Source organism: Cimex lectularius, unplaced genomic scaffold (assembly GCF_000648675.2).
Source record: "Cimex lectularius strain Harlan isolate CLEC.00 unplaced genomic scaffold, Clec_2.1 scaffold68, whole genome shotgun sequence".
NCBI classification, from domain to species: Eukaryota; Metazoa; Arthropoda; class Insecta; order Hemiptera; family Cimicidae; genus Cimex; species Cimex lectularius.
The window spans coordinates 1,823,487-1,838,056 of NW_019392732.1; the positions used below are offsets into that span (position 1 = coordinate 1,823,487).

The following is a 14,570-nucleotide window of genomic DNA, read 5'->3' on the forward strand; positions in this document are numbered from 1 at the left end:
GAACCATCTTTTTTTAAAAGGGATTCCATTTTTCCATTCTATTTAGGACACTCCACTGGTATAAATGTTTTCCCGATGGGTCTGATTGGATGGCCCACATAGTCCGTCAATCTAATATCATTTTCTTGTATTGGATATGACTGAAAATGGTTCAGGTAATAGTTCTTGGAGATAACATTATAAATTGAATCTGTATCCAGTTCGAAAACATATTTTTGATTTTCCACCATTAGTTCGATTTGAATAGGCTTTGGCTTATTGTCCTTGTTTTCCATCTGTACTGAAAAAAAAGAAAAAAAATGAAACACAAATGAAACACAGACAAACTTCATCTTCATTTTCTTCTGACAGAAATTTATGTTTAATGACAACTTTCTTTTTTGTCTTTAATTTACACATGGAAGCTAAATGGCCCACTTTGCTACAAGAATGACAAGTAGCATTCTTGAATTTGCAGTATTTTGTCTGGTGATTTTTCCATCCACAGTAAAAACACTTGGAAGTGACTTTACTTTTGTTCCCACCTGGCTGCCTTATATTGTGTATTTCTGCGGTTTTGTCTTAATTGTGTGTGTGGGTTGATTTACCTGGTAATTTGTGGCTGCTTCTCTTGTTGAAGCCAGTTTCAGAGCCTTTGAAAAGTCAAAATCGGGTTTGGACACATCTTCTTCCATAAGGCGGTTTTTTACATTGCTCTCCCTGAGGCCGCAAAAATTTTTATTGTCTTTTTCGATGTAAAAGGTTCGTTGGCGCGTTTTTTAAACGTATTTTTCAAGAAAAACGCAAAAAACCCCAAAAAATTGGAAAAATTTTTTATTGCCTTTTTCGATGTACAAGGCTCATAGGCATGTTTTTTTAAACGTATTTTTCATGAAAAATGAAAAAAAAAAAAATCGGAAAAAATTCTATTGTCTTTTTCGATGCAAAAGGCTTGTAGACACGTTTTTTGCGTATTTTTCATGAAAAACGAAAAAAATTGAACAAAATTTTATTGTCTTTTTCGATGTAAAAGGCTCGTAGGCACATTTTGAAGATTAAAGCTTGACATAGAATATAGATGGAAAATGCTAAATTGTTTGTGACACGCAATAATAGCACATCAGGATGATCAACCTTCCTTTTGTAAATATATTTGACTTTGTACCAATCTCGATCTTAAGTGCAGATTTAAATTTAAATAATTAACATTTCCCAGTCTGCTCAGTTATTGCAACCAGGAATAAATTGACCATGGAAAGTTTGATGAAAACACCTATCAACCATTTGGCAGCATTTCAAATTGCCAAAAACCTAGATCGATCAGCCAATGGATTATGAATAAATCCAGGCATACAAAAAAGTTCAACATAGGATCATTGCAGGAACTAAACACATAACTGCTAAACCTAGGATTTGAATTATAGGACTACAGACTGGACACTACCGACTCCAGAGGCATAATGTATACACTTGGAGCAGTGTAAACAAGAAAAGAAAGAGTGGAACATGTCCTCTGTTAGTGTGAAGGCCTATGCAGATTCTTACACCTGGGAGAGGAAAAGCAACGTGAGAGCCCTTACCAAATGAGACCAATATTTGTCATGGTGTGCAAGATTGTAAACATGCTGACTTCTTTTAACTTTAACCTTAACTGTACAATGGAAAAAGATAAAATAAAATAAAGAGATTTCAGGTGGATATATTATATAATTGAAACTTGGCTGTTCCAAACTAGTAGATCAAATAAAATAATTAAACTATAACTTAACTGAATTTGATATAGAATAAATATGCTAAAATGTTTGTGACAGAGAAAAATAAGCAGATCAGGATTATTATCCTATATTTAGAAATATATTAAAAATAGCAGTGCTTTGCATCAAACCCTGTGGGATCACAGGTGCACATTAACATTTGCCAGACTCATGCTGAACTGGCACTGGGTCACATATTGGGTCCATCTTCGTAGACCAACACCCAGCTTCAACTCTTCTTGCCAAACTGCTCAGTTATTGCTAAATTCTTAGGCAAAACACTTTACACTTTATTTGAAAATTTTACTGCTCTTTGGCGAGTTGTAACTAGGCCAGCAATACCTCCATCATTGACCTTCTTCAGCATTCACCTTCTAAGACTTATTGTCAGCAAACAGCATAATTCAAGTCATGATTCAACGTAATGCTCAATTATTATAGTGCCCTATTTTCTGATTAATTTATTTTCTTATAAAAGCAGGCAAATTCGTTTATAGTCTCTTTGCAGGAAGTTTTTGAACATTTCTGTTTATTATTTAGATTGACTGTAATAGCACTTACTGACTGAAAAACTGAAATTCAAGTTTATCAAGTGCATTTATTCCAATATTATGTTATAGTTAGTTGTTTTAGAACCAAACCTTGTCAGACCTCAGAGCACACTTAAAAATTTAACATTTTCCAGACTACTCAATTATCACTAAACCTTATTTTCTGTATTTTCTTTTTTTTTTTTAAAAGGAATGTTTTAGGCTTTATGAGAAAATTTGTTTTTTTGACAAAAAAAAAAAAAAAAAAAAAAAACGATTGTTTTAACATCTATGAGAGAATTTAAAAAAAGATTTATGCTTAAATTTATAATTTTATGTATAATTCAAATAGTGAAAATGAACAACTTCTTTTCAAAAATTTTGATGTTATGGCAGGTGTACCCCAAGGAGGACATCTCTCACCGATACTATTTAATCTCTATACTTATGGTTTGAAATATTATATTAAAAATAGCAATTTCATTTGTTATGTAGATATAATATTTATATATATAAAACCAAATAATTATAAAAGCATCAAAACCCTTCAGGATAGTCTTGATCTTCAATCTGACCTGAAGTCCTGAACTTCTCATCAATGGTGTTAACAGAACTCAATGGTGATGAATATTAAAAAATGTGATGTCACACTTGTAAAACCTTTTTGATAGTAAGCTCAATTCTCACATCACCCATGTCACAAATACATCGTACCGAGCTTTCTTGAGAACATTATCAGATTAACAATTGAATTCATTGACACAAAAACTGACAAAAATTCTTTGCTGTTACTTTGTTTGTATCAAGATGGGATGATACTTCCTGTGTTATATGGTCCCCACAGTACCATAAACAAATTCAACAAATAGAAAGAGTTCAGAATAAATTTTTAACGTTTGCAGTGTTCAAACTTAAAATTCCCCATGCTATTCACTAATTTTTTTGATTATTTTGATATCTTAACTTTGTAAAAGAGAAAAATTTACCTCAACCTCATCTTCCTTTACCTCATGAATGTTATATCATTTTATATACTATTTTCATGTCAGTTTTATGTATGTATCATTATTGTTCTGTAAACACAGCTCTGCTTGTCTAATATTTACAATTCCTTATTAATTCTATGTATTACTATGTTCCTATGTTATGCTAGTTATTTTGGATATTACTATTAATTATCATTATTCAGTTAACTTTTTTCTTCCCTCCAGTAACCTGGAGGAAGGGCATTTATTTGTTGCTCGTCCCCTAAATAAGACTACGGGCTAACTTTTGTCTGTATTCTGACAATTATATTTATAGGTATGATTTGTTGAACAACCAGTTGCTAAAAAAATCCCACAATTTATAGCTTATTTAATAATTCATATTTCCTATTATCTGTTATTTGTATATTGTAATTCTAGTTCAGTTGTTTCTTTAACTAACAATTTATATTTTATAATGAATCCCTCCTAAGTATAATTGTGACTATTGTACAAGTTTAATAGGCTTTGCCAGCATAATAATAAGTAAATATTTATATTAGTGTTTTTAGTATTACCCGGCTTTAAAACTCCTGAAAATCAAATTGATGAATTGTTTTTATCTTTTTGCTGTGAAACAATTTTGAATTTGTATTTAAAAACTTCAAGAAGGATTGTTGGTAAATTTGAAAGGTCGATTTTAACTATTCGATTATTCTTACTTTTAACCTGCTAAAGCGCGAAATAACCTTGTACACAACAAAACACAAACCCGAATACTGATTTTATCAAATTTTGACATGTTTTCTTTTATATAAACACCGATATTTTAAATTTTATTCTATAAAACTGACAACATGGTCAGATTCAAAAACAGGTAAGGTGTTTCGGAGCGATTAATTTTCCATTTCCATCACAAGTTTTTTTTAAACATGTTTTGTATCGTATTTTAGGTATATTACTGTGGAAATAAAAAGCCAGACGAACAGAACGTTTAAAAGCAATGAAATTACACGCGAGCTGTTTCACAAAGTGAAGGAAGTATTTGGCGAGTACGGCACTGCTTCGATACAGAATGGTTTTTCAGGTAAGACTTCTTCGCATAAAGTTTTATTTTGATGTTTCAATGTTTTGCTTTTTTCAGCTTCTTACTGTAATGAGTTGACAAATGTAGTGATCCTAAGGGTGAAGCACGGACCGCACAAATATATCACTACTACGTTACCGCTTATAACAAAAATTGGAAAAGACATTGCCAAGCTCCGTATCATCCATGTCGGAGCAACGCTGCGGCACAGCTACATGAATATTGTTGTAAATGAAATCTATTTTATTAGTTGAATATAATTTTTATAGTAGTAGTCATAACTCTAAAAGTATTACAAAATACTATTGCTATAGTTCAAACTTCAAAAAATCTTATTTAATTAATTTATTTTTTGTGGAGGATCATAGTGGCCAAGTCATTTGGGTGTCTAATTTTGGTATTTGCCACAGCAGTTTTGAGTACAAACCCTGGCATAGGAGATGTCTGAGATGTTGGTCGACCAGTCCAACGCCAAAATGGATATCCTCCTCCAGGAAGGGTAGCCACAAAACAACAGCAACGTGGTCATCAGCATTGCCAAAGTGTGCCGTATTTTCGTCAATATGGGCAAGGAGGAGATGATGAAATTCGCCAACGATCCGTTCCTCTTCACCTTGTTTTGGCCCATGTAGCTTGGAATGCTTTCTGGGGTGATTTTATTCTCCCCAAGTGCTCTCTACCACTCCTGGAGCTCCTAGAAGACCAAATACTGTACCAAGTCAATCTGTGACTATTACTGTAAAAAGGAAAACCTAATGAAAGCATTTGGGTTATTTTGGTTCATTTGATCTGCTTGAAATCGTCAGGTCGATAATTTTATTGTCTTCAAATACATGGAATTTTTTATATATGAGAATTATTGGGTTTTATAAAATGATGAAACATTATAGAAAAAGTATATCTTTAATTAAATAGCTTAACTCTCTCATTCATTCGCACCATAATGAGTAGTTGGACTATTAAGCCATCCTTTATGACAGGACTTATTTTAGTTCGGTCAGTACTGATCATGCTGGTCTAGCTGGTCAGGTCTGTCAGATGCGTTGTTACACTAACACACTGAAGATAAGATATACGGCGAAACAGACAGACCAAAAATTATCAGTAACGACCAAACTAGAGGTTCATCACCCTACAGATCACAAGGTCTTTTTTTTGTTACCTGATTGAGTTTGGTGTTGTTTAATTGATTTCACTGCTACTTTTCATTTTTAAATTGACTATACTATGGAAAGTGTGCATTATTTTGAGAATTTCAGCGCTTTACTCTGTGGCAATTTATTACTTTATTCAAAAGTGGAAGTACCATTTCCTGGTTAACTCTTCTCGGTCATGGAATGTCCTGATGCCTGCTTCAAATTTAGCTCAACTTAACCTTTGAGTTGATTTTTAAATTTCATTCCTTTTCATCCTAGAATATTTTTTAAATTCTGTTATTGTTAAAATCACTGTTATGCAATTTGTTCTCCTAAGTAAGTAGGAAGATATTTTGAATAGGTATGGGTGTTACAAAGCCAAAACACTCTTATTTATCTAATATTCCTGAAGGTATTTGTTAAATTTGAGCATTTTTGTTTTGCAGAGGCACCAGAAGACGAAGCTGGATCGGATTTTAAAACAAGCCAAAACTGAAGAGGAGAAAGAAGCCCTTGAAGCCAAAGTGCTCCAGATAAAGGGAATTCTTCAAAACGCAAAAGACAATATATCTATGCAATTGTAAATAAAATAATATAATTTTATTGTTATTTGTTGTACTTTTTTAAAATAATCTTGAGAACAGCTAGGAAATGGTTTTACATAAATGAATTTGTATGTCCAATATATGGCTTCAACCATAATAAATTTATGGTTTTGCTTTCAAGAGTAAACAAAAGCTTTCACCTGTCCACTTTTCAAAGCAAAGCTCATGTTGAAGCCATAATTTAGGGTATTTTTAAGCAGAATAGTTTGTGATACATTTACATCATTATAGATAGTTCCAAAATCTGGAAGTTTACATTCCTCAAAAAAGTTTTTCTTTCTTTTAAATTTGCTTTATCCCTGATCTTTCTTATGTATAATCTTAAATGATTCATATATTGCATATTTTCAAAAAAGGAGATTGAACGCAGTTTTTTCTTTTTGGTGCTTGGTTGGCCCCTCCCCATTTGCCTTCCACTTCCTACCATCAGCTTCTTCTCCACAGCATCCCGTCTTCTCATTATATGGCCAAAGTATTTCAGTTTTTCTTTTAATATCATTCCCTCAAGTAAGCAGTCTGGCTTAATTTCTTGAAGTGTGGACTTGGTTGATCTTGCAATCCAAGGCACTCTCAGAATTTTCCTCCAACACACAATTCACAAGCATCTATCTTCCTTCGCTCAACCTACCTTTTGGTCCAGTTCTTGCAGCCCTAGGTTTTTACTTTGATTACCATTGCTACTATCTGGTCATTTGTTGTCAGTATGATGTCTCTATTCTTAACTATTTTATCAAGAGGTTGTTGCTCTGCTGCATTCAGCATCTGCAGTAATCTTTGTGCCTAGAAATACAGTCTGTCACTGCCTCCACCTTTATTTTTTTATTTTTTATTTTTTTTTACGTTTAACTGCAACTCAACTTTTGAACTTTCTTTTTTCTCCTTTGCCATAAGGCATCTCAAACCCTCACTTTCAGCCATCAAAGTGGTATCATCTGTATATCTGAGACTGTTCATGTTTCTTCCAGTGAATTTAACTCCAGCCTAGGATTCCCTGCTGTACTCCTTTCCCATTCTAAATAGCTAGATATAATTAATTTTCTCATAATTTACTCTTAACCCTACAAATTTTGCTATTCTTTCTAGTAACTTGCGTCTCTACCTTAGAGTTAGTTAGTTACCTAGTTAATACTCTCTTCCTTACCAGACATTGCCACTAAAATTACATCAGCGTAGAACTTGGGATAGCATAGGGATAGACATAAAAGAGGAAGCCACAAGGCCTTCTGCACCTCGACCTGAGATCTATTGTGCACCTCTATTTTTATTACTCGCTCGTCAGTTTTAGGTTGTTAATCAACCTCTAGTCTTGCCAGTGGTTCCTTAGTGTAGGATCTTGCTTGTGGTTTTAACTCTCCTAGTTGCAAGAATCTGCACCTACACAGATCATTGCAAATGCACAAAACGTGTTCTGTGATTTCACTCTTCCTGGCAGTATTTAAACAATGTTTCTTCTGTCTGTACTATCTGATGCATGTGCCATCTTAGGCGGCAGTGCCCTGTCAGTAGTCACTAAAAGTACATCAAGCATAGAACTTGGGATAGCATAGGTATAGAGATAAAAGAGGCAGCCACAAGGCCTTCTGGACCTCGACCTGAGATCTTTTGTGAACCTCTGTTTTTATTACTTGCTCGCCAGCTTTAGGTTGTTACTCAACCTCCACAGTCTTGCCAGTGGCTCCTTAGTGTAGGATCTTGCTTTCGGTTTTAACTCTCCTAGTTGCAAGAATATTTCTTCTGTCTGTACTCATATGCCCACTTAGGTGGCAAAGCCCTGTCAGCAGTCTAACCAAAATCCTGGTTTGGTTGAGATTGCCTTCCAGTAATTCCATTGTAAGTTTTGTGGATGGAATCTCATCACATGCCTCATTCCTGGGGTATCGTTCCACCACGTTTTGAACACATTAAGGATTTATTTTAAGATGTATCCTCTTTTGTGGCAAGATGCTAGGCCACAAAGGAGCCGGGACTTAGAGTCCATGTTGGCTCCCTCTTTGGCTAACATGTCAACAGCCAATAGTATAACACTATAAATGGCCCTCCTTTATTGGATGGAATTAATTTACTTTTTTTATAATTAGGTTATTTTTTTGTGTTTTCAATCTTTATTTATTTATGATTATGTGTGAAAATTCGTAGAAGATTTATGAGTTCGATTATGTTCATGTCTTTTAAAAAGTCCTGTTTTTAAGTAAAAATCTTTGAACTGGCAAATATCAGGGGGATTTTTTTAATTTTAAAGGATAAATGATTGATTTTTTTAAAATTTTGATATTTGGTAAGGGTAAAATTGTAACGATGGAAAATCGAAAGTGAGCGGGTAATGTTTTGCGGACTTGGGTGGAATTAAAGCGAGACTCGGCCCCCCATTTTTTTGATCGAATAGGTTTATTGGGTGCCATCTTGTTGTTAATACTGTTAATAGACAAAGCTTGATCCAAACTCGCTGCGGAAGAATTAAGAAAATTCAAGCTCTTCCGGGAAGAAGACGGATCCGACGAGAAGTCGCCAATTGGATTTTGCCCCCATTCGCTTATTTAGATATAATATGCCTGCAATATTCTACCACAAATTTTCTTAGCTATGGCTGCTACGAGAAAGTTGCAAGGTAGGTGGGAAAAAGTGTGAAAAAAGCGTCGTTCTTATGCACGGGAAGATATTTTGTACAATGACTGGCCTAGAGGATCGGATACACTTCGGCCCGTCCTAGAAAAATGACCCGTTTCGCCTGTTGTTTATTTGAGAAAGTAACCTCGCTTGACCCCTGCTCATGACATATTTGACAAAATTTTCCTGTTTTTATTTTGACCTGGTCGGGCGCGAGGAGGATCCGTCCGTCTGTCGTCATCATGGTCCAAAAAGTCAGACGGTGATCTGTGTGACCGAGCGGAATCCTGTGGGGGCGGTTGCAAGTGCGTTTCGCATCACCGTCTGAGCAACACCGTCTCTCACTGACATCTGACATTTAAATTTACACATACAATATCAGCTTTTTCAGTTGTTTATCTGCGATCCCAAGTCTCATGGTTTGACATTATGATGATTGCATTGTGGCTTCGCTTTTCAAACCCAGATACGCTAGGTAAAACTAAGTGGAATCAGGCAGAGGCGGTTGAGCTGTGAATCCGGTTCCTGGGGCTTGGCTTCACCGCCTGACCAACACCTCTTTTACTGGCATCTGACATTTAAATTTACATACATACAATATCAGCTTTTTAAATTGTATACCTGTGATTGCAAGTCACATGGTTTGACATTATGATGATTGCATTGAGGGTTCGCTTTTCAAATCCAAACACGTTACGCAAAACCCTAGAAGTTTTGGTGATGCTTCTTGAGCACTGATAGATTTACCAAGTTTTAATATTAATAGAGGAATAACAAATGTGTTCAAGCTGTAATTTTCTTTTCAGTTATAAAACAGTGATAAACTTTTCCTGTTTGTTATTCATAAATTTTTTGCCAAAAGTTAGCAATAGGTGAAACCAAGAGGAATCATGCAGAGGCGGTTGAAACTGTGATTCCGGTACCTGGGGCTTGGCTACACCGACTGACCCAACATTTGTCTCTCACATATACCTGGATTTAAATTTATACACATACAGTATCAGATTTTTCAGTTGTTTATCTGTGATCACAAGTTGCATGGCTTGGCATTATGATGATTGTGCTGAGGCTTTGTTTTTCAAACCGAAATACGTTTCACACAAAACCTAAGAAGTCATGCTTTTGCTTCTTGAGCACTGATACATTTATCTCGTTTTTTTATTAAAAGAAGAACAACAAATGTGTTCAAGCTGTGACTTTCTTTTCAATAATGTTGTAAAGCAGTGATAAACTTTTCCTTTTGTTTTTCTTAAATTTTTGGCCACAATGTAGATATAGGTGAAACCAAGTGGAATCATGCAGAGGTGTTTGAAACTGTGATTCCGGTTCCAGAGGCTTGGCTTCACCGTGTGACCAACACAGTCTCACACTGAATCTGACATTTAAATTTACATACATACAATGTTAGCTTTTTCAGGTATATGTCTGTGATAGCAAGTCGCATGGCTTGACATCATGATGGTTGTGTTGAAGCTTCGTTTATCAAACCTGTATACACTTCACACAATACCCAAGATGTTAAGCTTATACTCCTTGATCAATGGTAGTATTTATCGTTTTATTATTGAATAATTGAAGAACAAAATATGAGCCCAAGCTCAGTTTTCTTTTCGCTAATGTTATAAAGCAGTGATAAAATTTTTCTTTTTGTAACTGAATTGTTTGCCAAAAGTTAGTGATAAGTGAAACCGAGTGGAATCTTGCAGAGGCAGATGCACGTCTAATTTCAGTTCCAGATGCTTGGCTTTACCGTCTCTCACAGCCATCTTGGTTCAACCTTATATATAATCAACTATTCCAGTTCTTTTTTTTCTGTGATCACAAGTCGCCCTGCTTGCCATTATATCAATTGTGTGAGGCTTCACATTAAGAACCAAACATATCTCAAAAAATTAAAAAAACAAGGAATACGAGGTCTAAGTTGCTTTTATGTTTACCAAAAAACAACAAATTTAAAAGTGTTAAATGTTCAGATCTGCTCCAAATAGTGTCTTAATATATTTTTCATTTTTATTTCACTATCAAATATTTTCTTAAAACTATGACATTGGGTGCATTATATTAATATTAGGTTCATTTTGTACCAGTAGCTGTGATTGTAGAGATGAATGATTTTGATCAGATAGCCTTTATCATGTATTATTATTGATAAATGAACAAAGCCTTTTCCAAAATGTGGCTTTCTTTTCAGTCGTGTTATAAAGCAGTGATAGGTGAAAACGAGAATAATCATGTAATGATTGTACCTGATTCCGATTCTGGAGGCTTGGCTTCATCTGACCTCTTAATGCCATCACTGTATAAACGTACTTACAATATCAGCTTTTTTCAATTCTTGTTTCTCTGTGATCGCAAGTTTTACAGCTAGACTTTATGATGATCATGCTGTGGCTTTCCTTTTCAGTTATGATATAAAACTGTGATAAACTTTTCCTTTTGGTAACCTTTTGCTAAAAGTTAAAGACAGACTGAAACCATGCAGAATCACAAAGAAGCAGTTGTAGTTGTGATCTCTGCTCTGGAAAGCTTAGCTGAATCCTTTCGCTCTCTCATCCTCTCATCTTTATTGTTTTTGTTTATCTCAAGTTGTACGATGATTACAATTAAGTCTTTGCTTAATGCACTTCACAAAAATCCAATACAGAAAAACTAAAACTAGTTTGCCTTTTTTTGCCAAAAACCAATACAATTAAAAACAGTAAATGTATCTGTATGTAAATGGATCTTCCTGGTTTTCCATAATTAAGGCCAAGAATCAAACAGTGCCTGAATTTTTTTCTTGTGTTTCACTATCAAATATTTTCTTAAAACTCAATGACATTCGGTGTATTATATTAATATTTGATTCGTTTTGTATCATTCACAGCGATTATAGAGATTAATTACTTTGTGATAATCCACCATAAAATTATGTTGATGTTTCTTGATCACTAATATATATTGTATATTGTGTATTGTGTATCATTTCATGATGAGTATGTACCATGAATTATGGTTAATAAATGAACAAAACTGACTTGTTCAAGCCATGACAGGTCAGACATGGTGGCAATATTTAGCTCTTTTCGTTGTAATTTTTAAGCAGTGACCTTTTTGGTATTCATATATGTTTGCCATAATTTTACTTTTGATTTTTTAGTAAAAATATTGCATTACCGACATCATTTCTTAATGTCAAATGTTTTCTTGGTTCAAAATATTGTATAACTGGCTTTTGGCTTACAGTAATAAGTCCATTTTGTTCATGTCGTATAAAGATTTGAACGACTTAAGTTCCTATTTGTCATGATGATCATCTTCTGCACTGACGATGAACCAAACAGATTCTCATTTAAACAGAAGTGTTTAAGGACCGGGCTGTGAAAGTTTCTTTCTTGACATCTTTTACAGTTATAATTGTAAAAAAAAAACCTTGAGTCATAATTTTGCAAAAATTGGAAATATTTCTCATGCATTTTATTCAGTTGTTTGAGACAATGCTAAGATTGTCTGAATAAAGTGTAACATATGTAGTAGCCTTAATATTTACACTATTTTAGCAAAATCTTTTAATTTATTTTATTTTTTATAAGTAAAATTTGGCCAAATTTCCATAGTATTATTTTTTTAAACAGAATGTTTTTCTGATGAGAAATTGTTGAATTATGTAAAAATATGTTGTGCCATTGAGTATTAAGCGAATAATAAATTTTTAAAAAACCTTGCTAGAGTTGTTTAAATAAACATAGCCTTTGTTATTCTTGTTTTTTGGGTAAACAGTAAATTTTGTTCTCTTCATTTGTAAGGGAGTCTTTGAACGGTCAAAACATGCCCGATTTGGTTTTTGAACTGCTTTTTACAAAGTTGTACCTGTCCAGCGTCGTGCTGACATGTGCATTGGGTGCTGTACTCATGCTGTTCCGTTTCATGATGGCTGTTGTCCTCACAGGTGAAATTGAGAGGTGTCTCAAAAAGGTAACGGAAGGGGTGGAGACTTTCGAAGACATCTGGCAGAAGGTGCACAATGCTGCGAACAGCAACCAGAAGGAGAAATACGAGGCCGATCTCAAGAAGGAGATCAAAAAGCTTCAGAGGCTTCGAGATCAGATTAAGAGCTGGATCGCCTCCGGTGAGATTAAAGACAAGAGCACACTCTTAGACTACAGGAAACTTATAGAAACAGTGAGTATAGAAAGAATTCAACCTTAATTGAATTTGCTCTACTGTCAATTTTTTGTTTATAGCAAATGGAAAGGTTCAAAATAGTTGAGCGAGAAACGAAAACCAAAGCTTATTCGAAAGAAGGGCTGGGAGCCGCTCAAAAAATGGACCCAGCGCAAAAGGAGCGAGAGGAAATCAGTACTTGGTTAATATCATCCATAGACGCTTTAAATTTACAGGTGGTTATTTTTCATTGTTTAATTTATAATTTTTATTATGCAAATAAAAATAAAAAAAAACTGTTCTACATAAAACTATGTTTAAAGCTTGACCAGTTCGAGTCTGAAATTGAATCCCTTCTTGCTGGTAAAAAGAAAAGGCTAGACAAAGATAAGCAAGACAGGATGGACGAGTTAAAAGGGATGGTTGAGAAACATCGGTATCACATTAGAAAGCTAGAAACTCTCTTACGAATGCTCGATAACATGTCAGTAGAAGTCGGACAGGTGAGATATTTTTTCAAAACTGTTATAACAGAAAAATTCATGGATTTTTTTCCCTTTCTTGTGAAATTCAGATAAGGAGAATTAAAGATGATGTAGAATATTATATAGAGTCATCACAAGAACCAGACTTCGAAGGCAATGAATATATATATGATGATATAATTGGCCTTGATGAGATAGAGCTGTCAGGGGTCGGGCCAGCCCCGTCAGTGACAACAGACAGCAACGGCACACCGACGAGTATTACTTCATCACCGCCTCCATCACCTCCACTCTCGACGACACAACAATCAGTTACTAACAACCATTCCAGTGATAGCTCTAACGAGGAAAAACGGAGGAATGATCAAATCCCTCAGAAAGTTGTCGTAAAACCTCTTCCGGTAAGGGCTAGCAACAGTTCGACTTCTGTTCTCAACTGCAGCAATAGCAGTAGCGGTAAAAATGCTACAGTGGCTGCCAACAACAAATCGGCTTCCTTCTCAACACCTAACAACTGCTCGCCCTCATCGGGGAACCAGCTGCCGCCAATTCCACCTACGACACATGCCAGCAACTTTGCCGCCGTTGCAGCTCAACACAACAAACACACAGGTAATTTGTTTTTACAATTGTAAAGTTAAATGTTACTTTGTTTAAATAAGTCCCCGTTATGGTTTTTTAATTTAAAATCATTTATTGACATAAATAATGTGTATATATATTTTTTTTTGTGTGTGGATAATTTATATCATGATATTTAATGCTATGTGTTTCATAGGATTGATTAAAGATAAAGTGTTTTTTACAATAAAAATTGTCTTTCAATGATAGCTCCATCGTAAATATATTTAACTTTTTCAAACGAATCAATTCAGATTTATTGCTGACAAAATTTTATTTGAGAAATAGTTGAAAACCAATCTGTGGTAGGGATAAGATATAGTATACATCTTTGTTTACATTGTGAACCAATCAAATGCATTTGTTGGGTTCCTGTTTTGTGTTTGTCTTTACAAGAATTAGTGATTTACAAATAACATTTAAACACGCCCTTTGCTTCATTAAATTATCTAAAACAAGCCAATGAAACTATTGTGACAATAATTTATTATAATTAAAACTGTTTTTATTCGCAAGAGTATTATTTAACTCTTTAAAAGTCGTATATTTAAGGAATTTTGATTTTGTTTTTAATTAAATAGACAATGACAATGTTACTAGGGCATTTAGCAGAGAACGGAGTCACAAACAGCAGTCTGACGCTTTCGGATCAGCCGATGTC

General features: G+C 34.4%; 2 protein-coding genes and 1 long non-coding RNA gene across 3 annotated transcripts in view; 2 read left to right on the forward strand and 1 right to left on the reverse strand.

Annotated features, from left to right (window-relative positions):
• Nucleotides 1-3,938: 3,938 nt before the first annotated feature.
• Nucleotides 3,939-6,060, forward strand: LOC106661396 (ribonuclease P/MRP protein subunit POP5). Its single transcript, XM_014384748.2, has 4 exons — nucleotides 3,939-4,105; nucleotides 4,182-4,315; nucleotides 4,373-4,542; nucleotides 5,898-6,060. The coding sequence occupies exons 1-4, from the start codon at nucleotides 4,086-4,088 to the stop codon at nucleotides 6,033-6,035; spliced, it is 462 nt and encodes a 153-aa protein (XP_014240234.1). The 5' UTR covers nucleotides 3,939-4,085; the 3' UTR covers nucleotides 6,036-6,060.
• LOC106661397 lies at nucleotides 4,646-12,582 on the reverse strand. The gene is made up of 2 exons (XR_002910304.1): nucleotides 9,282-12,582; nucleotides 4,646-5,726 (listed from the first exon to the last, which is right to left on the reverse strand). It is a non-coding gene; the product is annotated as an uncharacterized LOC106661397 (long non-coding RNA).
• The window catches only part of LOC106661393 (CCR4-NOT transcription complex subunit 3), a 9,294-nt gene continuing 2,933 nt past the window's right edge, over nucleotides 8,210-14,570 (forward strand). The window contains exons 1-6 of the mRNA XM_024226890.1: nucleotides 8,210-8,661; nucleotides 12,589-12,821; nucleotides 12,884-13,039; nucleotides 13,127-13,306; nucleotides 13,378-13,900; nucleotides 14,510-14,570. The exon at nucleotides 14,510-14,570 is cut by the window's right edge and continues 227 nt beyond it. Of these exons, the coding sequence (XP_024082658.1) occupies nucleotides 8,637-8,661; nucleotides 12,589-12,821; nucleotides 12,884-13,039; nucleotides 13,127-13,306; nucleotides 13,378-13,900; nucleotides 14,510-14,570 (1,178 nt within the window). The 5' untranslated portion in view covers nucleotides 8,210-8,636. The remainder of the gene's footprint in view (nucleotides 8,662-12,588; nucleotides 12,822-12,883; nucleotides 13,040-13,126; nucleotides 13,307-13,377; nucleotides 13,901-14,509) is intronic.

What these genes read in the sequence shown, in the direction of transcription:
- LOC106661396 (XM_014384748.2), top strand. Translation starts at nt 4,086, where the DNA reads ATGGTCAGATTCAAAAACAG. An exon ending in GATACAGAATGGTTTTTCAG is followed by an intron (nt 4,316 to 4,372) that starts GTAAGACTTCTT and finishes TGCTTTTTTCAG; the next exon opens with CTTCTTACTGTAATGAGTTG. An exon ending in ACAGCTACATGAATATTGTT is followed by an intron (nt 4,543 to 5,897) that starts GTAAATGAAATC and finishes TTTGTTTTGCAG; the next exon opens with AGGCACCAGAAGACGAAGCT.